The sequence below is a fragment of the Nothobranchius furzeri genome, chromosome 19, assembly GCF_043380555.1.
Source record: "Nothobranchius furzeri strain GRZ-AD chromosome 19, NfurGRZ-RIMD1, whole genome shotgun sequence".
Taxonomy (NCBI): Eukaryota; Metazoa; Chordata; class Actinopteri; order Cyprinodontiformes; family Nothobranchiidae; genus Nothobranchius; species Nothobranchius furzeri.
Window position 1 is genome coordinate 8413189 of NC_091759.1, and position 18361 is coordinate 8431549.

The window sequence follows — 18361 nt, forward strand, 5'->3', positions numbered from 1 at the left end:
AGTGCAACACTGGCTCTGCATGGTGTTGCAGCACGTGTAACTGCCCCCAGAACGCAAAAGGAAAAACATGAAAGCTTTCATACTACAAGGAGTGCTTATTAGAACATATGCAATCATCTACAGAAGCATAAACAATTAAACGTTAGATCCTGATCGCCACGTTTTATTAAAGAATTATTCCTTTTCCTCCTGACGCTTTAATTTGAGGAAGAAGGAAAAACAAATACATTCCCATAAAAACAGGGGTACAAAAAAAAACAGCCGTCACACCAACAACACAGTCTGTAAGGGGTAAACAAAACTCAGGGAGGAAGTAAAACTCAAGTCCTCGGGATTTCTGCACTCTGCAGGTAAGGATTATGCTACGATGAGGCCAGAAATACCTTCCTTTCTACAAAACCCTAAACGAAATGTCAGAGCAGGTCAACGATTTGGGGAAACTCAAATAAAATCACACCGTCCACCTGAGCGAGCAGCAAAGATGTTAACGATAAAAGTAACGGAAGTGTAGGAGAGTGCTGAGCAGCAGTACTTCTCACGGTGACCACACAAACGTTACTAAAGACCAACGGGGAGGAGGAGTTGGTAACAACGTGACCCGATTTGGGTTTGGGGGAGATTTGGGGATAGGAGCTGAAACTCAAATCGCAAATAAAAAAGAGAAGCGTTAAAAAAAAAGGAAAAGTTTAGTTGTTAAAAGATGACGCTTCGCTCTTTCTGCTTGTGAGGGAAGTGCTGCTGAATGTCACCCAAGGCCGGAGTGTGGCAGAAACACACGCGTTTGTAGAAAAGTGAGCCCAATCCAAGCAGATTACCTGATTTAATCCCATTTTAGCATTTTGCATGTTTATGAGGTGTGGGTTCTGTGCTTGAATTGAAAGTGTGTTAAAGTCCTCGGTTATCACAACGTGCAATTTCACAGCACCACCACATGCCTGTCGGACTCAGCTGGGGGGAGGGGCTATGAGTATTTTTTAAAAGATGCACAAACGAAAGCAGAGCAAGAGAGACCAGAGAAATTTACAATAGCGGACAATGCAAAGAATAACGAGGTGGGGCAGCTCAGGTGAATATAAATACCATCTGGATATACAACACAACGCACTAATGTGTTAAAGAAGCCGTGGAATAATCTGAGGGATTAGGGCGTAATTGGGCGGGGTTTAATGGGAAGTGAGGTCATTTCTTTTTACTCCCATCACTTCCTGTTCTTGGGTGATGGCCAGTTGCCGCGCTTCTCCCCCCGGTTGCCTCCTCCATTTGCAGGTCCACCAGCGCCACCACCAGGTGGGCCACGAGGACCTCTGCCTCCCCCTCCTCCGGTGTTGACCCTCCGGTTCTGTCGCTCCATCCCAGGACGCTGGCTCGAAAAGCTTCTTTTATTCGCAGACGGCTCTTTTCCCGCAATTTCTCGATCAATCAGACCTCCTCCTCCACCGCTGCCCCCTCCTCTCCCCGTGTGGTGGTGGTGATGGTGAGAGGTGTAGGACTTCCCACCTCCTCCTCCTCCACCCTCCCTATCTCTGAACTCTGTGAAGTCGCTGCTCTCAGAGGCGGTCTCCCACTCCTCGTTTGCCTGGTCAGAGTTCTGATTGGTGAAGTCTGGAGATTTCGCTCCATGACTGTGTTGGGGGTGTGGGTGGGTCGAACCAGCACTGCCCTGGTTGTAGTGATGGTGGTGGCTGTTGGCATTGTTTAGGTGCCCCCCACCACTGTTACTGTTGGTAGTTATTGTGGCGCTGTGGTTGGCAATTGGGGCATTTCCTGTGATGGGAGAAGGGGCAGGGGCGCCATTACTGTCCTGAACAGAATTCAGAGAAGGAGACAATGGTCTTCCTCCCCCGATGACCCCCACTCCTCCGTTGATGCGGGCGGCATTCTCTCGCTCTTTCAGCCTTCGGAAGCGGGGGGGCTTGTCCTGCTGGTGCTGAGAGCGCCCATGGCGCCGACGTCTAGGCGGTCTTTCAAACCCGCCAGGGGGGAGCCCTCGGTTTGCAGGATGTGGGGGGGTGTTGGGTCCTCCAGTGTTTGGTGCAGGGTTGGCTGGAGCTTGTTGAGTCATCACCCCTCCGTTTTCAGTGGTGCTCAGTGTTGCAGGAGTGGTGGCAGGTGCAGGTGGTGGCGGGGGGTTGGTCCCCTGGTTTTGGGTTTGACCTCCATCAGACACCTTGTCCTTTTTCTCTCCTGGATTTCCGCCTCGACCCAAATCTTTGGGTCCAGATGTGTAAGAATGACTTGGTTGTTTTCGTCCTGAGGCCAACGATTTGGCAGATACACCATGGGGGCCTGAGCTAGGTCCAACCCGGTGTCCCCCACCTGTTCCTCCAATGCTGCCACTATTCCTGTAGATGTTTCCTCCTCCTCCTCCTCCTCCACCACCTCCTCCACCCCTGCCTCTCCTAGAGGGTACACCTCTGGGGGTGAAGACACGAGCCTGAGAAACTCGAGGTGGAGCACAGGAGATGTTTCCTGCGGCGCCTACATTATGGGAACAGTTCTTGCTGTTGGGTTTTTGGTTGTCATCTTTGTCCGAGTGACCGAGGTCACTCCCACCGCTCTCACTGCCGGTCTCAGAGCCTCGCTCACGCCGTCTCTTGGGGACCTCTTCATACTCTGAGCCCTCACTACGAGTCTCGCTGTGGTTCCTGGCCCTAGCAGGGTTATGCTGGGATCTATCCTGACCATGCCTACCACCAGGACCCTCTCCCTTGGGTTCCTGGTGGTGGTGGCCAACACCAACTGACGAACGGTAGTCCCGACCACTCCTACCTCCCATTCTGCCTCGTCCTCCCCCAGTTGGTCCAGCACTGGCAGTGTAGGTGCCACGGTAACCACGGCCACGCCCGTAGAATTCTCCTCCTCTCCCTCGACCGGCTCTTCCCCCTTTGGGAGGAACTCCAGGGTGGTGGGAGTTGCTGCCTCTTTCAAAGGAGCGGTCTCTGTCCTTCCTGGAGGAGGATACAGAAAACCCCGAAGACGGGGTGTCTACATCCTTGGATCCTCTACCGGAGGGCCGCTCTTTTCCTCCATTCCTCGGTTTGGCTGTTTGGGCCATTTCATCTTTAGATGGAGCTGAAGTATTCTGGGAGTTGGAAGAGACTTCCTGCTTGATGGAGGAGGGTTGGAGACCATCTTGTTCTTTATCTTTTCCAAAACCCGCTCCTGGTTTTTCCCCTCCATCCATTTCTCCTCCTTCCCTCTTTATTTCCTTTAGCACTGGCTTTTTAATCGGACCAGCCCTCTTGTTTGCATTGCTTCCTCCTGTCTGATTAGAGGTTTTATGGTCAGCTGGAGTATTGTTGGAGTCCTCTCCTCCACGAGAGTGGTTCCCACCTCCTGCATTGTTGGCCCTCCTTCCATGAGAGGTTCCCCCGCCCATGTTGTTGCTTCCAGGCCGTGGGCCCCACTGGGTCTCTGTCTTGTGCTCCCGTCCTCCTCTTTGGTTTGATTTGTGGTGGGGATGCTGCTGTGTCTGATTGTGACCACCGTGTTGAGGAGGAGTTGGGCTGGAGGTGATGGAGGAACGGGGCGCATACGTATGTCCCGTCTTCTCCAGCTTCACATGACTGTTGCTGGCATTTCCACTGCTGCCTCTTTCACCAAGGCTCTGGCCGACTCCAGGTTCAGCCTCCCTCTGAGGTGGATGATGATGTACCAATTTCCCCTCTTCCTTGGTGGAGGAAGAGGAAGAAGAGCAGGAAGATGACAGGGAAGCTTGGTGGAGAGGTGGAGAAGAGTCAGCCTTCTTAGTGGCAGCCTCACCAACCCTGTCACGGCTGTTTTCTGGCTTATGGGAGTTGAGAGGGAACTGGGGCTGCTGAGGGTGGTGGCCAGGATGGTGGTGGAGGTGAGAGTTACCCTCTACATTTGGGAGATCTGCACGTCCGTTACGATCATAGTGAGAATGTTGTGCTCCCCATATCTGAACCTGCTGAGGTCCTCGGGAAGTGCCTTCATCCTGGTGAGAGAAGCCATGAGGCTGGTTTCCTCTATCACCCGGCCTCTGCTGCTGCTGCTGATGGGGCGGCATCCTGGTTCCCTGGTCAGGGAAGTTGCTGTAGTTACCTCGTCCACTAATGAGGTGATGAGGGTGGTGGTTGCCTCCCTGGGCGCCCACCTGCGTGCCAACAGGAGGAGGAGTTTGACTGGAGGGTCCTGATGAGGAGCCGGGCTGCTGGACCAGTCCCAAACCTCCCTCCCGTAAGCGGTGAGGAGGAGTGTCACTCCTAAAGGAACATGAAATGTAAACTTTACCCAAAAGTTGCTGCGACAAATCAACAAAATGTGGCTTTAATTTTTTTTACACAGGTTAATGAACTGAAGCAACATAATATGGAAAAAAACTGCTCAACACAATTGAACTTAAATCAGAGTTTTTAACAAACTAATATAAACATCGAATACCTCGGTCCCTTCCCCATGTCATCATCCTCCAAGCCCTGCTTCTGCCTCAGAGGAGATGTTAGACCATGGTTCTCTCCGCCCCCAGGGAAGACCTCCGGCCCCCAAGCCAGCTTAGGATCCATTGGGGGGGTCCCGCGATGAGTGTGCCCTGGATGCTGCTGCTGTCTGTCAAAAGGCTCTGAACCGGACCCCCCTGAGTCAGATCGTTCACGACCAATCAGCCCTGCACGGTGGAACCATTCAGTCACAAACAGGTCAAATATACAGAAGCACAGACAGGGTTGTCTTCACTCACCAGATGGGTGCACGCCAGCAGCATAGTAGTCCATAGGTGGAGGGCGACCCTGCATTATACGAGGGTCCATGTAGGGCATCATCACCCACCGGGGGTCAAAGTTCATTGGTAGAGGAGGAGGTCGAACCATGCTGCCAGGTTGATACAATGGTCCACCCTGCTTTGGCCCAGGGCCCGGCTGGGCTGTAGAGCCTGGTGAAGGGGCCTGAGGCTGGGGGGACAGTTGATTTTGTGATGCTTGGCTGTGCTGCTGCTGCTGCCACTGCTGCTGCTTCAGAAGCTGCTCCTAAAGAAGGAGGTGTTAAATGGATCAATAAAACAACCCTAGAAACAAATATGTTTAGCTCTGTTTGAAAGATACGACAGTTGGATCAAATCAGAACCACGAGAGAACAGTCTCAGCCAGGACTGACCTGCTGCTGCCTCTGAAAGCGGGGCGGTAGGGACTTCTGGTACTTGGAGTAACCCTGGCCAGGAGGACCTCCCGCTTGGCGACCTGCTCCTCCACCTGAACTCTCGACCTTGATCGAGTCGACTCCTCTTTCGCCTGCTCGAATGTGAGGACTGCTTACAGTCTCCTCTTTACTCTCCACTGATACAGGGACGTCCAGCGTGGGCTGCTGTGGCTGAGGGACAGCCGGCTGGGAACACGGCTGGACATCTGATCCAATAAAAACGTTTAAAAATTAGACAAACTGGTTACATCAAAGAGTAAAAACAGGAAAAGATGAGACTGTTGCCGTCTCCCATCACGTGAAACTCACCAGCGCTGGAGTCGTAGCTGCTGTTGCTGCTAGCTCGTCGACGATCAGTTGCTCCAGGACCGGGCCCTGGCTGCACCACCAGCACTGGAGGCTCTTCTGTATCTACACACGGAGAGGGGGGCTGGCTGACATTAGGGGAGGATGCTGAAATGGATGGACTTGGACTCCCAGCTTTAGCAGCTGTGGAGTTTCCATCAAGGCTGGGGCTCTTGCTGCTGCCCCCAGCTCCCGTGCTGCTGCCGTGCTGCTTCTCATCCAGCCTCTTTAGCTTTTCAGCACAGGCCGCTCGTCTCTCCTCCTCCATCCTGCGTTCCTCTTCCTCACGACGACGACGAGCTCGCTCAACAGCAGCAGATATCTCCGTAGACGACTGTTTCCTTCGCTGACGCCAGGTCTCATCTTCATCTTCCCCCTGGGCCACATGGGCTTGCAGGCCAGGCTTGGGGGCAGAGGTCGGAGCTCCGGCTGCGGGCGGATGCTGGGCAGGAGCCGGTTTCCCTGGCCCAAGAGACGGGCTCTGGTTGTGTGGCCGTTCCTAAAGTGTTGCAGAGCAATAAAGGTTCACCAAAAGGCTCTTTTAAACTGTGTAGATGACAAAGCCGTAATGTCTGAAAACAAAGTTTATGAATGATTCTTTTTAATGATAATAAAACTCAGGAAGAAAAAAAGCGAACCGAAAACTAAAGATGACGATAAAATCCATGAGCGGGGGATGGACTCGTGATCAAAATGAGTTTTCTACAAGGCCCGATTTGGACGACTACCTGTCGGTAAAAGGAGTAGGGCCCCTGTCCGAGGAGGGGCCCAGGTGGGGGGGAGGGCTGCTCCCGGGGACCACCCAATCCAGGCCTGCGCCCCTGTATGCAGGCAGACACGGTTAGCCATGATCCACCAGTAAATATACATAAATATGCACCTGCACACAAATATCCAACCTCAGGGATAAAAATGGAGCTCTGAAACGGTCACTATGGAGATCGGGTCTACTGATGACACCTCAACTCACAATATTTAGTGTTTAACGTGATTCATGACAACTGCCTCCTACAAATAAAGAAAGTTTCTTTTTCTAAAAGAGAATTTCTGATTTAATTAATAACATACGTTCTGTTCATAAATGTAACTTTGTGCAGATTAATACAAATAACATTTAAAAAATATGCTGAGAACAATAAATGTAATCAAATATTTCTTAGCCCTAATCCCCCCACTAATAATAGATGAAATATGAGTAAAGAGTTTATTTTAATCATTTAAACATATTTAGAGTGTGTCTATATTACAAGACCTGCTGCAGTGTTGAGGATAAAACCGTCCCGATAATAAAAAACATTTTTGTTTGATGAACTCTGAACATCATCACAGCCTACCTGGTAGTTGGGCAGCACTCCCTGGTTTCCCCAGCCGCTGCCTCCCTCCTCGGCCCATCCTGGCTTGCTGGAGGGGGGGTGAGGGACGCCGTCAGCGTTAGCGGGAGGGGTTTGACGATTTTCTCCGCCGCTGTCTGAAGCTCGAGGGTGAGAGGCTGCAGTGGAAGCATCTTGAGATCTCTGATGATCACTGAGGATGAGATAAAAAATGTTTTGTTTTTTTTGAAAAACAAACTTAACCACAGATCAAAAATCCGGGTTTCAGAATCTGTGTTAATAACACTACTTTACTATTAAGTTAATGAAAGACTAATTTACTTGTTTCCATACTGGGAGTCCTTCTTGCTCTCAGCTTTCTCCTCGTCTCCTCCTTCCTCTCCTTCGTCATCACTGAACTTCAGCTTGGCAGAGTAGTCAATCTCCTCATGAGCTCCTTCAGAAAGACAGAGTTGAGTTTGTGCCAAGCATCTACAGCATGTATCAGAGCATTCACACCGGCTGCTGAGCTCCGGAAAGTTTGCATGTGGAGTCTATTTTTCTCTGCAAGCCGTACGAGGATTGTCATGAAGTTAAAAGCCCGACAGGAAGTGAGATGCTTCAGCATTAGCAAGTTTTAATGAAATGATTTTCATTTAACATTCTGCTTTAGGAGAATCAACAACACGTTTGACTAAGGGGAGCTCGTGGTAAACGGCTGTGTCTCTGTACCTGCCCAGCCATCGTCTCCATCATGATCCAGCTCATCCAGTTCTTTCAGGTCATCCTGCTTCAGGATGGAGGGTCGTTTCACCGCTTCTCCACCTGAATCGCGGGGGTTAGGACCACTCTGCCCTCGCGAGAACCTGAAAGAAAGTTGAAAAAAATCATAATAAATAATTTAAAAATTCCATAAACAAAAAGCTGAGTTATTCATAAGAAAAGACACGCTGTGATTCAGACAATGTCTTCTGTCCTCCTGATGAGATAAGATACACAAAAAGTGATTTTAGAAATAAACCTACCTTGGAGCTTGCCCCTCCCCAGGTTGAGGGAACCTGTAGGGCCCTTGAAGGCCATAGGGGCCTGGGAAAGGCAGGTAGGGAGGATACATCTAGAGAAATAAAATAAATAAATAAAAACGACAATAAAAACACTCAATCAATACAGAAAGTTTTTTAGCCCCCCAAAAAGAGAGGAAACTTACAAATGGAGGCATGATCCCTCGATATGGAGGAAACCCGGGCCCCACAGGGGGCTGGGGCAGGGGCAGGGCGGGGCTGCCTGCAGGAGGATTTCTAGGTGGTCCTTGGATCTGGGAGTTTGGAGGGGGGATCACAGCTGCCCCATCCATCACCAGAGCTCCACCTGTCCCCACCTCCACAGCCCCCTCCCCAGGCAGGGTGGGTGCCAGGGCTCGGCCCCCACCATCCCGCCAACTTGTTACGTCTAAGGATAGAAAACAAAGATAACGGCAGATAAAGACACAAGCAGGAGAAGAATCATGAGACATCTCAGCTCAAGAAGCACTCACTCTGGGGGCGGAGGCTTGGTCCGGGCCCATACCACTGATCTGCAGTGGCCTGTTCTCTGCCAGCTTTGTCCTGGTCGCCAGCCGACTGCAGCGTGGGAAATTCCTCGCGAGAGAACGGCGACGGTAGGTTTGATCCCCTTCCACCTGCAATTAAAACATTTTAATTAACAATCGACAAACCGTTTAGCCGAAAGAGCGTACAAACAACATTAGACTGACCATCCCCTTGTGTTCCATGTGTAACGCTGGTCTGTGCCCAGGACCTTACCCCTACGGCCTGGGCTGAAGTTGGGGCCGGAGCCTGAGGGGGGGAAACACAGACCAGCTTTAACTCCATTAGAAAATCTTTCTTTGTTCCAAATGGGAGTTTGTCGTACCTCTGAAGTTGGTGGGGTTCTCGGGCAGGTCGGTGCAGGAATCTGTGAAGCCACAGGCTGCTGCGATTCCGGCTGCGGTGCTGACAATGCATCGGTACTGAGACAAAAAATATATACAAACCAGAGAATCACAAAGTCACTTCTTACACCCACATTTCTAAAGAAGCCCACCTTCCCCCATTACCTCTTTGGGTCTGCTGGTTCCTGTTTGCTTGCCCATCCTGTGCCGTCTTTGGGAACAAGCGAGACGTTGGGATCGTTACCTTTGTTCTCTGCCTTCAGACTGGGCAGGTTGGCAGGGGGTGGCATGCGCCGCGCGGAGGCAACTTTACCAAGAGATTGCAGGCCATGGCGGGGGGGAACTGATGTGGGCACAAGAGAGGAGCTCATTAGCACAAGATGGATCACTGAAAACAAACACCTCCAAAATCTACCGGGTCTGGGGACAAGAACGATGACGGGGATCGTGTTTGCTGCTTGCTTAACTGAATATGCAAATCAGATGAGGAGGAGGCCTTAGATTACCAGCTTGAGAGATTAGTCTAAAAAAATTCTAAAAACATTCATAAATAAAAGCAAATTTACATTTTTAAACACTGAATCTTAAAGGTGATGTTGAGGAACCACAGCAATGAGTGAACTTTGTGTGCGTTTGTCTGGGAATGGGAACAGCTGCTGGGTTCTCGTGAAGAGCTGCTGAATAAAACATAATGCAGGGACTCGGCACACAAGTCAAACAGTATTCACAAGTAAGCCTCTGACACAGATCAGGCTGAGAGGCTCCGAGGCTTAGCTGACACGATGAAGCTCAGGACTCAGTCCGCCACCTGCACGTCTCTTCTCCCGACACATCCATATAAAATACTCTGTGTGTGTTTTACTCAGACTTGGTGTGACGGTAAACGTCTCTCAAAGCACAAGTTGATGTAAAGACATTGGACTCCGACAGCCAGAATACTCACCAACAGGCTTTTGTGTTTCAAGGCTCTTTCCTTTGTATGTATCAAACAAGTTGAGGGACGCATACTTGGTTTTGCCTTCCTTCCCCTTTGCAGTTTGCCCAGAGCGCTCTGACATTGCGCTGTCCGCTCATCGAGTATGGTGAGCCCTGAGACTGCGGGAGGACGAGAAAGAGACACAGAGAGATCTGATGCCAGAGATGCTCAGAAGAGTTAAAGTGCTCAAGCTCTGAAAATAACAGAACAAACCAAAATGCAGATGCGGCTGCAGCTGGACAGTCAGTTTAAAATAAAAGCATCACACAGGACGCGTTTCAGTTTTCCTCTCCACTGTCGCTACATACTTGGTTAGTACGGGGATTGCTTTAAAGTCTCTGAGACGTCAGTGACTCGATGCAATCTGCTGGGTTTACTTACATACGAAACTTTCAACTAATTGGAATAATGACCTGAACTCGGTGTACTGATGCGTAGCTTCAACTGGAATGTTTTCTTTGTAAATCGCCTTGAGTTGACTCTTGTTGCTATGTCATCATCTCTAATTATATTATCGAAAAATTTTTGGTTACACAGTCAGAGAAAACACTACCTTTCTGATGTAGTAAAACATACCATGGTGAATAAATATAGCTGTGATAGTTTGTTTTAAAACACAGTCGTATTTCAAAAATACTGTCTGTTCGCATCCTCCTACATAAATAAGCTAAATAACTTCATTCTTCTTGTTTTACACAAAACTTTGACCTGATCCAAACTTATTCCTAAACTATAGGTCAGACTTTAGCACCGCACTAACATCAAAACTACACCATGAGTGCAGTGCTCCTCACTTGGAAATGCTGCATTGAAGAAAACAAAAAGCCAAATCACGGTTTCTGTGGCAACACAATACAAATTATTTCCATCCACGCCTTACCTCTATAAAAGGTTCAGCACCATGGCAACCCTTAACCTAAACAAATTCTATAGAGCATCAATAAAACACAAGGCACTGGCATCTGCAGGCTTTTGCATGATTGTCTCTAGTTCAGCTGTTGACCCAACTTAACCCGACTCGTTTAAAATAGCCAGAACAGATACTACCGCCATGATGAATAAGGTACATTCATTCACTACAGTAACATACAGAAAACCCATCCAAATGATTCATTATAGGACCATAATCACAACTAAACCAAAACACCTGAAGCTGTTTTTATTAGTTTACCATTATTAACAATACATTTAGCTGTTTAATCAATTAATAAAACTCCAGTTATACATTTAAACAGTGACATAACATCGTGTGTGTTATGTTCATGCAACACTTAAAGAGCAAGTCACCCCCTACAAGAAACTTACTCTACTCCCACTTCATGTTTTAAAAATGCAACAAATGCTGTTCCCTGGCAGACTGAGAGGGCAGAGCCGCTAACAAATACACACACACAGGCTAGGGCTGGGCGATATGGCAAAAATAGAATATCACGATTTTTCCAATATTTTATCACGATTTCGATTTTATCACGATTTTTTTTATCCATGAATAGCATAACTTCAATTGCGTATTAAAGAAGAGAAACATTGAATAAATAAACATTTATTCATATTAGGGATAATCAACACAGTGCTAACACACTTATATATTAAACTCACACCAGAGATGATAAAAGCCCTGAAACAATTACAAAAATCAGTTTTTCTCGTTTTTCAAGTAACTTAACATAAATTAAAATCGTAAACATATTTAAAGTGCAAACACGTCAATTGCAAACGTATTGTGCAAACATTAACTTGTTCAAAATACTATGTGGCTCCCAGTTGCTCATGTAGTGGATAGTTAAGCTCAAATACGGCTCTGATTGCGGCTGGACCAGAGATCGCTTGTGGTAGCAAATAACTGCGCATTCTGAATATTTTCTGCAACAAGTCTCTAAATAAAGTAAAATTTTCCAGTGCAGATTGGAGACAACCCATAGAAGCACTGATTTGATCTCATTTCAGAGAAAAATAGAACAGGTTAGATGCACCTAATAAATAAAATTACTAACAAACTCAGGAATCTTTCTTTGCTTCACTGTTCTGGTGCTGAAAACATCACTAATGCGGATCAAAGGAGATACACAGATGAATTATTTGGAAATTTATTATTTGGAGACTACATTTACTGCAGCTGGCAGAGGCAGAGATTTTTTTATTGATACACGGAATTTACAGAATAATTTTAAATGTTAATAGGGGAAGACTGCAGGAGGGAGCGGTAAAATACAGGGGGTCCCCAGCAAAAACAAGAAACTTTACGAGTCTAATGAAACCCGCTGGTTTTCCATCAGGCAGTCACGGGGCAGCTCCAACGACCCAGTGACCGAGCTCAGTCCGGCTCGGCAGAGGGTGAACGAGCCGAGGCGACGTCGTGCTCTGCTTAAGAAGAGGTGTTATTTTCCTGCTTCAGAAGAAGCGTCCAACGAGTTTTTACGCTTTCTCCGAGACATGTCACGTCACTAAGTTGTTAGCGCTGCGCGCTAAGGAAACCCTGCGTTCCTCTTCGGAACGAAAACCTCGTTGACGCTCTCAGCCGCAGCCGAAGCCATGTTTGTTCACACACAGGTGAAAACAAGCGGGGCACTAATATATTACTATGACTCATTCTGATTGGTTAAGGGTCAAACAAAGGCGTGTCATTCGCCTGAGGTAAGTTCCCTTTTCATTCAGAGGCAGAAATTCAACAGCAGAGCTGTGAATCGTGATAAAAAGGACTCTCAAAAATGACAGCCCATCAGATGTGTAGATCGTAAAACGGTCTAAAATCGTCATATCGCCCAGCCCTAACACAGGCTCACAATAATACCAGCTAACGTCATTGTGCACCTCTTAGCTAATAGCGGTGGCAGATTTAAATTCAAATGTAGTGCAGAGTTTTTACCTGACGACTGCGCAACACTGACAGTTTTAGGAAGAATATTTAAATTTGAACTAAGATGCACTAAAGTGCCAAATTATTGACTACACGTGTCTACAGCATGATTAGACACTCATTTATATAGTTCAGCAGCAAAAAAAAAAAAGTTGATTCGGGGTGACTTGCTCTTTAAATCAAACTTATGTTTATGTTTATGTGCTTAGCAGACGCTTTTACCCAAAGCGACTTACAGTTTATTTTTTGTTTTTTTTTTACCTATAGGGCATGTTGTGATCTGTGGGGGAAACCGGAGTACCCGGAGGAAACCCACGCATACATGGGGAGAACACGCAACTCCACGCAGAAAGGCCGCAGCCGAGTTTCGAACCTGCGACCTTCGTGTTGCGAGGCAACAGTGCTAACCACTGCGCCACCATGCAGCCCTTAAGGAACTTCAGGAATATAAACAAAAAAAAACACAAAAGCAGTGTGGAGATTTCTCAGTTTCTGATATTAAATACAGACACACTGTATAAAAAGTTATTAAATGTGGAAAGCATTTGAGTGCAGCATCATGTTAACTTTTATCTTGTGTTTAATGACACAGTAGAGCTCTGGACGTCATGTTGGCAGGCAACAACGGTAAACAAAATGAACGGGATCGACTTGGATTTTACTCCGTCGGGAGTTTACTTCACACTTTAAAACCGAAGAAAATAGTTTTATATAGTCAGAAATTAAATAGACTAAACATCTCCGACCCTTTCCGTGCCCCTGGGATACTTTTTAAAAATGCCAGAAGCTGTCGGAGCAGACCTCTTACCGGATTTGAGATGCCCTGACATTTATCATTTATAAAACTAATTAAACAAAAACACAAATAACATAGATTTGCATGTAAGAAGTTTAAATAGAGTGCTGTGCTGTTTGAATGTATAAACTGAACACCAAGAGAAATCACTAGTTTGATTTTTTTCCGTGAATAAAATATGTCAGGCAGGAGCGTCTCAGGATCTGTCTCGGCGAGACAGATAATAGCAATCCAAAGTGCTTTTTATGTGTGATCTGACAATTGATCAACCATTGCTTAAAAATTAAATCCAGCTTAGCCGGTTAATTGCTGTGATCATAAAACACGGAAACGGCAGCACGCAGAAATCCCGAGGCAACGTTTTACGTGATGTTTACTTGTTGCTATGAGTAATAAGACAGAAAAAGCCACGCCAAAATGAGTTTAGGAAGCCCACTAAGAATCGTAATAAAAGCATTTAAAATAAACACCATACACAGTTGAGGAAACGTTGATTTAAGTACCTGATATGAAGCGGTCGCTGCATAAGCAAAAACCTTTACTCTCGGGATCCTACAACTTCATTTTAGCCCGGTCACTAGCGCGTTTTATTGCAATGATCCAACGTTTGCGGCGTTCCGGATCTTGGGGAATCCTGTAGAAGGCTCTTCCCTTTTCTCGTCTGCGTCTGTTCTGGCATCCTGGGGCACAACAGGAATCTACCATATTTCCCGTCTGATTGAGTTTTCTGACAATAACAAATAGCCTAGCTGCGGGCTTCTGCCTGCCAAGATGGCGCCGTTTCAATTTGAACTGTTGCATGCCGGGAGAAGTGACGTCAACTCCCGTAGCTCTATAGATGAAAAATAGATCTCTCGTGAGGTCACTAAATCAAGGGAGAATTGCAACACCACGTGTGATTTCAGAAGTCCACACACACTAATACAGTGAGGAACATAAGTATTTGAACACCTTGCGATTTTGCAAGTTCTCCCACTTAGAAATCACGGAGGGGTCTGAAATTCACATTGTAGGCGCATTCCCACTGTGAGAGACGGAATGCAAAAAAATATATATCAGGAAATCACATTGTATGATTTGTAAAGAATTTATTTGTTTTGCATTTTGCAAGTATTTGAACACCTGACAAAATCAGTATTAATATTTGGTACAGAAGCATTTGTTTGCAATTACAGAGATCAAACGTTTCCTGTAGTTCTTGACCAGGTTTGCACATACTGCAACATAGATTTTGGCCCACTCCTCTGCACAGATCTTCTCTAGATCTGTCATGTTCTGGGGCTGGTGCTGAGAAACACGGAGTTTCAGCTCCCTCCAAAGATTTTCGATTGGATTTAGGTCTGGAGACTGGCTAGGCCACTCCAGAACCTTGATATGCTTCTTAAGGAGCCACTCCTTGGTTATCCTGGTCATTGTCATGTTGGAAGACCAAGCCATGACCCATCTTCAATGCTCTGACTGAGGGAAGGAGGTTGTTGCTCAAAATGTCACAATACATGGCCCCATTCATCCTCTCCTTAATACAGTGCAGTTGTCCTGTCCCCTTCGCAGAAAAGCACCCCCAAATCATGATGTTTCCACCCCCATGCTTCACAGTAGGGAAGGTGTTCTTTGGATGCAACTCCTCCTTATTTTTCCTCGAAACACGGCAAGTGAAGTTTAGACCAAAAAGTTCTAATAGGGTCTCTCATCTGACAACATGACTTTCTCACATGCCTCCTCTGGATCATCCAGATGGTCAATGGTAAACTGCAGATGGGCCTGGACATGTGATGACTTGAGCAGGGGAACCTTTCGTGCAATGCGTGATTTGAAACTATGACGGCATAGTGTTCTACCAACAGTGACCTTTGAAACTGTGGTCCCAGCTCTCTTCAAGTCATTGACCAGCTCCTCCCATGTAGTTCTGGGCTGACTCCTCACCTTTCTTATCATCAGTGATACCCCACGAGATGAGATCTTGCATGGAGCCCCAGTCCGAGGGAGACTGACAGTCTTCTTTTGCCTCTTCCATTTTCTGACAATTGCTCCAACAGTTGATCTATTTTCACTAAGCTGCTTGGCAATTTCCCCGTAGCCCTTTCCAGTCTTGAGGAGGTTCACAATTTTGTCTCTGGTTTCTTTTGACAGCTCTTTGGTCTTGTCCATGGTAGTAGTTGGAGTCTGACTGACCGTGGGGTGGATAGGTGTCTTTAAAGAGCTCAGACAGGTGCTAATAATTAAGACTACAAAGTGGAGTACAGGTGGACTTCTTAAAGGCAGAATAACAGGTCTTTGAGAGCCAGAATTCTTGCTGATTGCCAGGTGTTCAAATACGTATGCCCAGCAGTGCAAAACATAAATTCTTTACAAATCATACAATGTGATTTCCTGATTTATTTTTTTTTAACATTCTGTCTCTCACAGTGGGAATGCGCCTACAATGTGAATTTCAGACCCCTCCATGATTTCTAAGTGGGAGAACTTGTAAAATTGCAAGGTGTTCAAATACTTATGTTCCTCACTGTAAGCAAGGAGAAAGTCCGTTGCATGTTTTCAAAAAGGTACGTGGTTTATTTTCTATTCTGTGTACATCGGCTACAGGCTTTTAACAGGAAATAGCGTACGTTAACCTGAATGTAAAGTTTCTTTTGAAAGTTTCTGGATGCTTTACACTGCTTTTGTGATTGACTTCCTGTCTGATGTTTCTAATGCAGATGTTATTACTGACATTTAGATTGAATTCTGCAAAAGTACCAGGCTGCCTGAGAATGTGCCTGACTTTAAATCCAGCTGTACAAAGGCCAAATTTCGGCTGATGTATAAAAAAAACGGTATAAATTGGCCCAACAGATCAGTATACCCCTAGACTGCATTTATTTGGTACATTTTAAAACTAGATTAAATTTGGGTGCATGCTTTCTAAGACTGTGGGAACCTCACTAATCTAAGACAAATGTGATGCAAACTACTTTCTCCAGCGAACCAATACTGATAGAATGCAGAAAGCCTGAATTTACTCAAGTCACTGCATAAAGAACACGAAAGTAGTGGTTAATCATAGTGATTATGGAGCAGCAGCACTGCATGTAGCCTCGATAACCCAGAGATTAGGAAATTAGGTCGTGGGATGGCTGTTGGACTGCGTGTTGTGCAGGGATTACCAGGGACAACACTGTAGTAACACTCCACCAGGAGGCCTCACAAAAAGCACCAATAACACTGATAACTGGAACAAATCTGATTGTAGATAACACACTTCTAATGGCATTCGATGTGTTTTATGATAAGCCATTAGGAGAGGTTATTAAAAACGTCCGGTGGAGCAGAATGAGGTTATCTGGGGAAGCATAGGGCCTCGGTGCTCTCGTTGGGAGGGGGACTGCGCTGTTTCATAATACATTTTCCAACACCTTGAGCTCACATTTAGCCGACTGCTCCACAAATCTGCGAGTTTTCGTTCAAGCAGAGCTAACGCAGCTTCATCAAACAACGTCTCTCACTTCTAGCCAGCAAACAGGGTCGGGGTGAAGCAAAATTAAACGGTTTTTATTAAAAGAACAAAACAAAATGGCGCTGGAATAAGAGGCCTATGAGCCCTTAACATTTAGACAAGTAAGAAGTAAAGCTCAACAAACTGCGTTTCACTCACAACGTGTTTAAATAAAAGCCAGTCGAGTTTAATTATGTTTAAAATGGCGTGATACAACGTATCTATTTAACAGTTTAGCAGTTATTCTGACAAGGGGTTTGCTCCTCGCTGATTTTTACGGCGCATGATCCGTCAGAGCAGCGATGGAAAAGGCAGGAAAAGTTGCCGTACTCGGTGCCCTGATGTTTAAATGGAGCAGACCCAGTTTCCTAGCCGAGGCTAATACTAGCTTCAGATTCAGCTAAACGCTAACATATGATGGGTAGTGTTTGTTCGAAAATATCGAAGGTTATTTGCGAACTCAAAAGCAAGAACACAGACATAGGTGCAACAGTGCATACTAACGTGTGTTTATTCACAAAATATAACAAATAGAATTTAACAGAATAGATTCCAACACAACTCCAAGACAGGCTAAGCTAACAGGCTAGTTGACCACAACGTTGGCTAACAACAACAACCGATACATCCCTTTAGAAAATAACTAAAACGTCTCCACACACAATACAATACAATGCCTGTCGTTCGAGGATAATACGTATATATTCCCGTTAGGTACAAGGTTTGCATATAAATAACGGTAAATTCTCGAGCCACTGACCTGGTCTTGTCCCGACTTGTCTCGACGTTGTATCGCAGAATGAGCTTAGCAAAGGTACACACACGCAGGTCCTTGCTATAACCTGCGCTAACTTTAACGGAGCGACACCGTGTACAGAAAGAATGTATTCGGCTTACTTGCACTCCTTTTGTGGCCCCAAAAAAGATTAAAAATGACAAAAGAAAATAGTTGTGCTGGACTCAATCCGTCTCCTATAGAGCCGCCATCGGCTACTGAGGACTTGGGTGAGATGGGAGCCGTTTGGGACCTCTTCAGAAAACACTCATTCGACTGTTATATTTTTAAAAACGCCACTTTAACTTATTTTTTAAAATAAAATAAAATAAAATTGAATACCTGAACACAGCTTTATATTTCGTAATTTATATGGACTGTGATTGATCCTTTTTGTAAAACAAAGTTGTGATCCAGGGTTGGTTTTTATTACATAACTCTAGTATTGCATTCTAAATATGTGTTTATTTTTAGTTTCCAAATTCTCACTAGAAAAAGCAGGCCTAGACAATACTACGTCACACTTTTTTTTTTATTAATCTCCTCAAACGTTAACTCAAAGACCACACAAACGTCATTGAAATGTTTTATTGTGTGTAAAAAGAAATTTGTCTCCAACCATCTAAAATTATCATTGGGGTGAAAATCCGTCATAAGAATAAGTCACTTTAACCACGGAACATGTTCGATTTATTCATTTAAAAAAAAACATGCAATCCTTAAAAATGTGACTAGTCAAATCTAGA

At 45.9% G+C, this 18361-nt stretch overlaps 1 protein-coding gene across 5 annotated transcripts; it reads right to left on the bottom strand.

Annotated features, from left to right (window-relative positions):
- Nucleotides 1–1004: 1004 nt before the first annotated feature.
- Nucleotides 1005–17872, bottom strand: prrc2a (proline-rich coiled-coil 2A). Of its 5 annotated transcripts, none has more exons than XM_070547600.1 (17): nucleotides 17738–17872; nucleotides 9683–9834; nucleotides 8905–9082; nucleotides 8721–8817; nucleotides 8563–8644; nucleotides 8344–8487; nucleotides 8017–8258; nucleotides 7835–7923; nucleotides 7542–7675; nucleotides 7164–7266; nucleotides 6834–7023; nucleotides 6228–6320; nucleotides 5464–5998; nucleotides 5113–5360; nucleotides 4700–4985; nucleotides 4405–4627; nucleotides 1005–4226 (listed from the first exon to the last, which is right to left on the bottom strand). In XM_070547600.1, exons 2-17 carry the CDS (start codon nucleotides 9795–9797, stop codon nucleotides 1199–1201), a joined length of 5787 nt encoding a protein of 1928 aa, XP_070403701.1. In that variant the 5' UTR covers nucleotides 9798–9834; nucleotides 17738–17872; the 3' UTR covers nucleotides 1005–1198. The 5 variants fall into 5 exon arrangements, with proteins under 5 accessions (XP_070403701.1, XP_015828947.3, XP_015828946.3 ...); XM_015973461.3 differs by having other exon boundaries at nucleotides 7152–7266; XM_015973460.3 differs by having other exon boundaries at nucleotides 7152–7266; nucleotides 17601–17789.
- Nucleotides 17873–18361: the final 489 nt, after the last annotated feature.

Excerpts from the sequence above, each read along its gene's own strand:
- prrc2a (XM_015973461.3), bottom strand. The coding sequence starts at position 9,797 with ATGTCAGAGCGCTCTGGGCAAACTGCAAAGGGGAAGGAAGGCAAAACC. Across the intron at positions 8,645-8,720 it reads GAACCCCACCAACTTCAGAG|GCTCCGGCCCCAACTTCAGC; the intron begins GTACGACAAACT and ends TCCCCCCCTCAG. Across the intron at positions 4,227-4,404 it reads GACATGGGGAAGGGACCGAG|GAGTGACACTCCTCCTCACC; the intron begins GTATTCGATGTT and ends ATGTTCCTTTAG.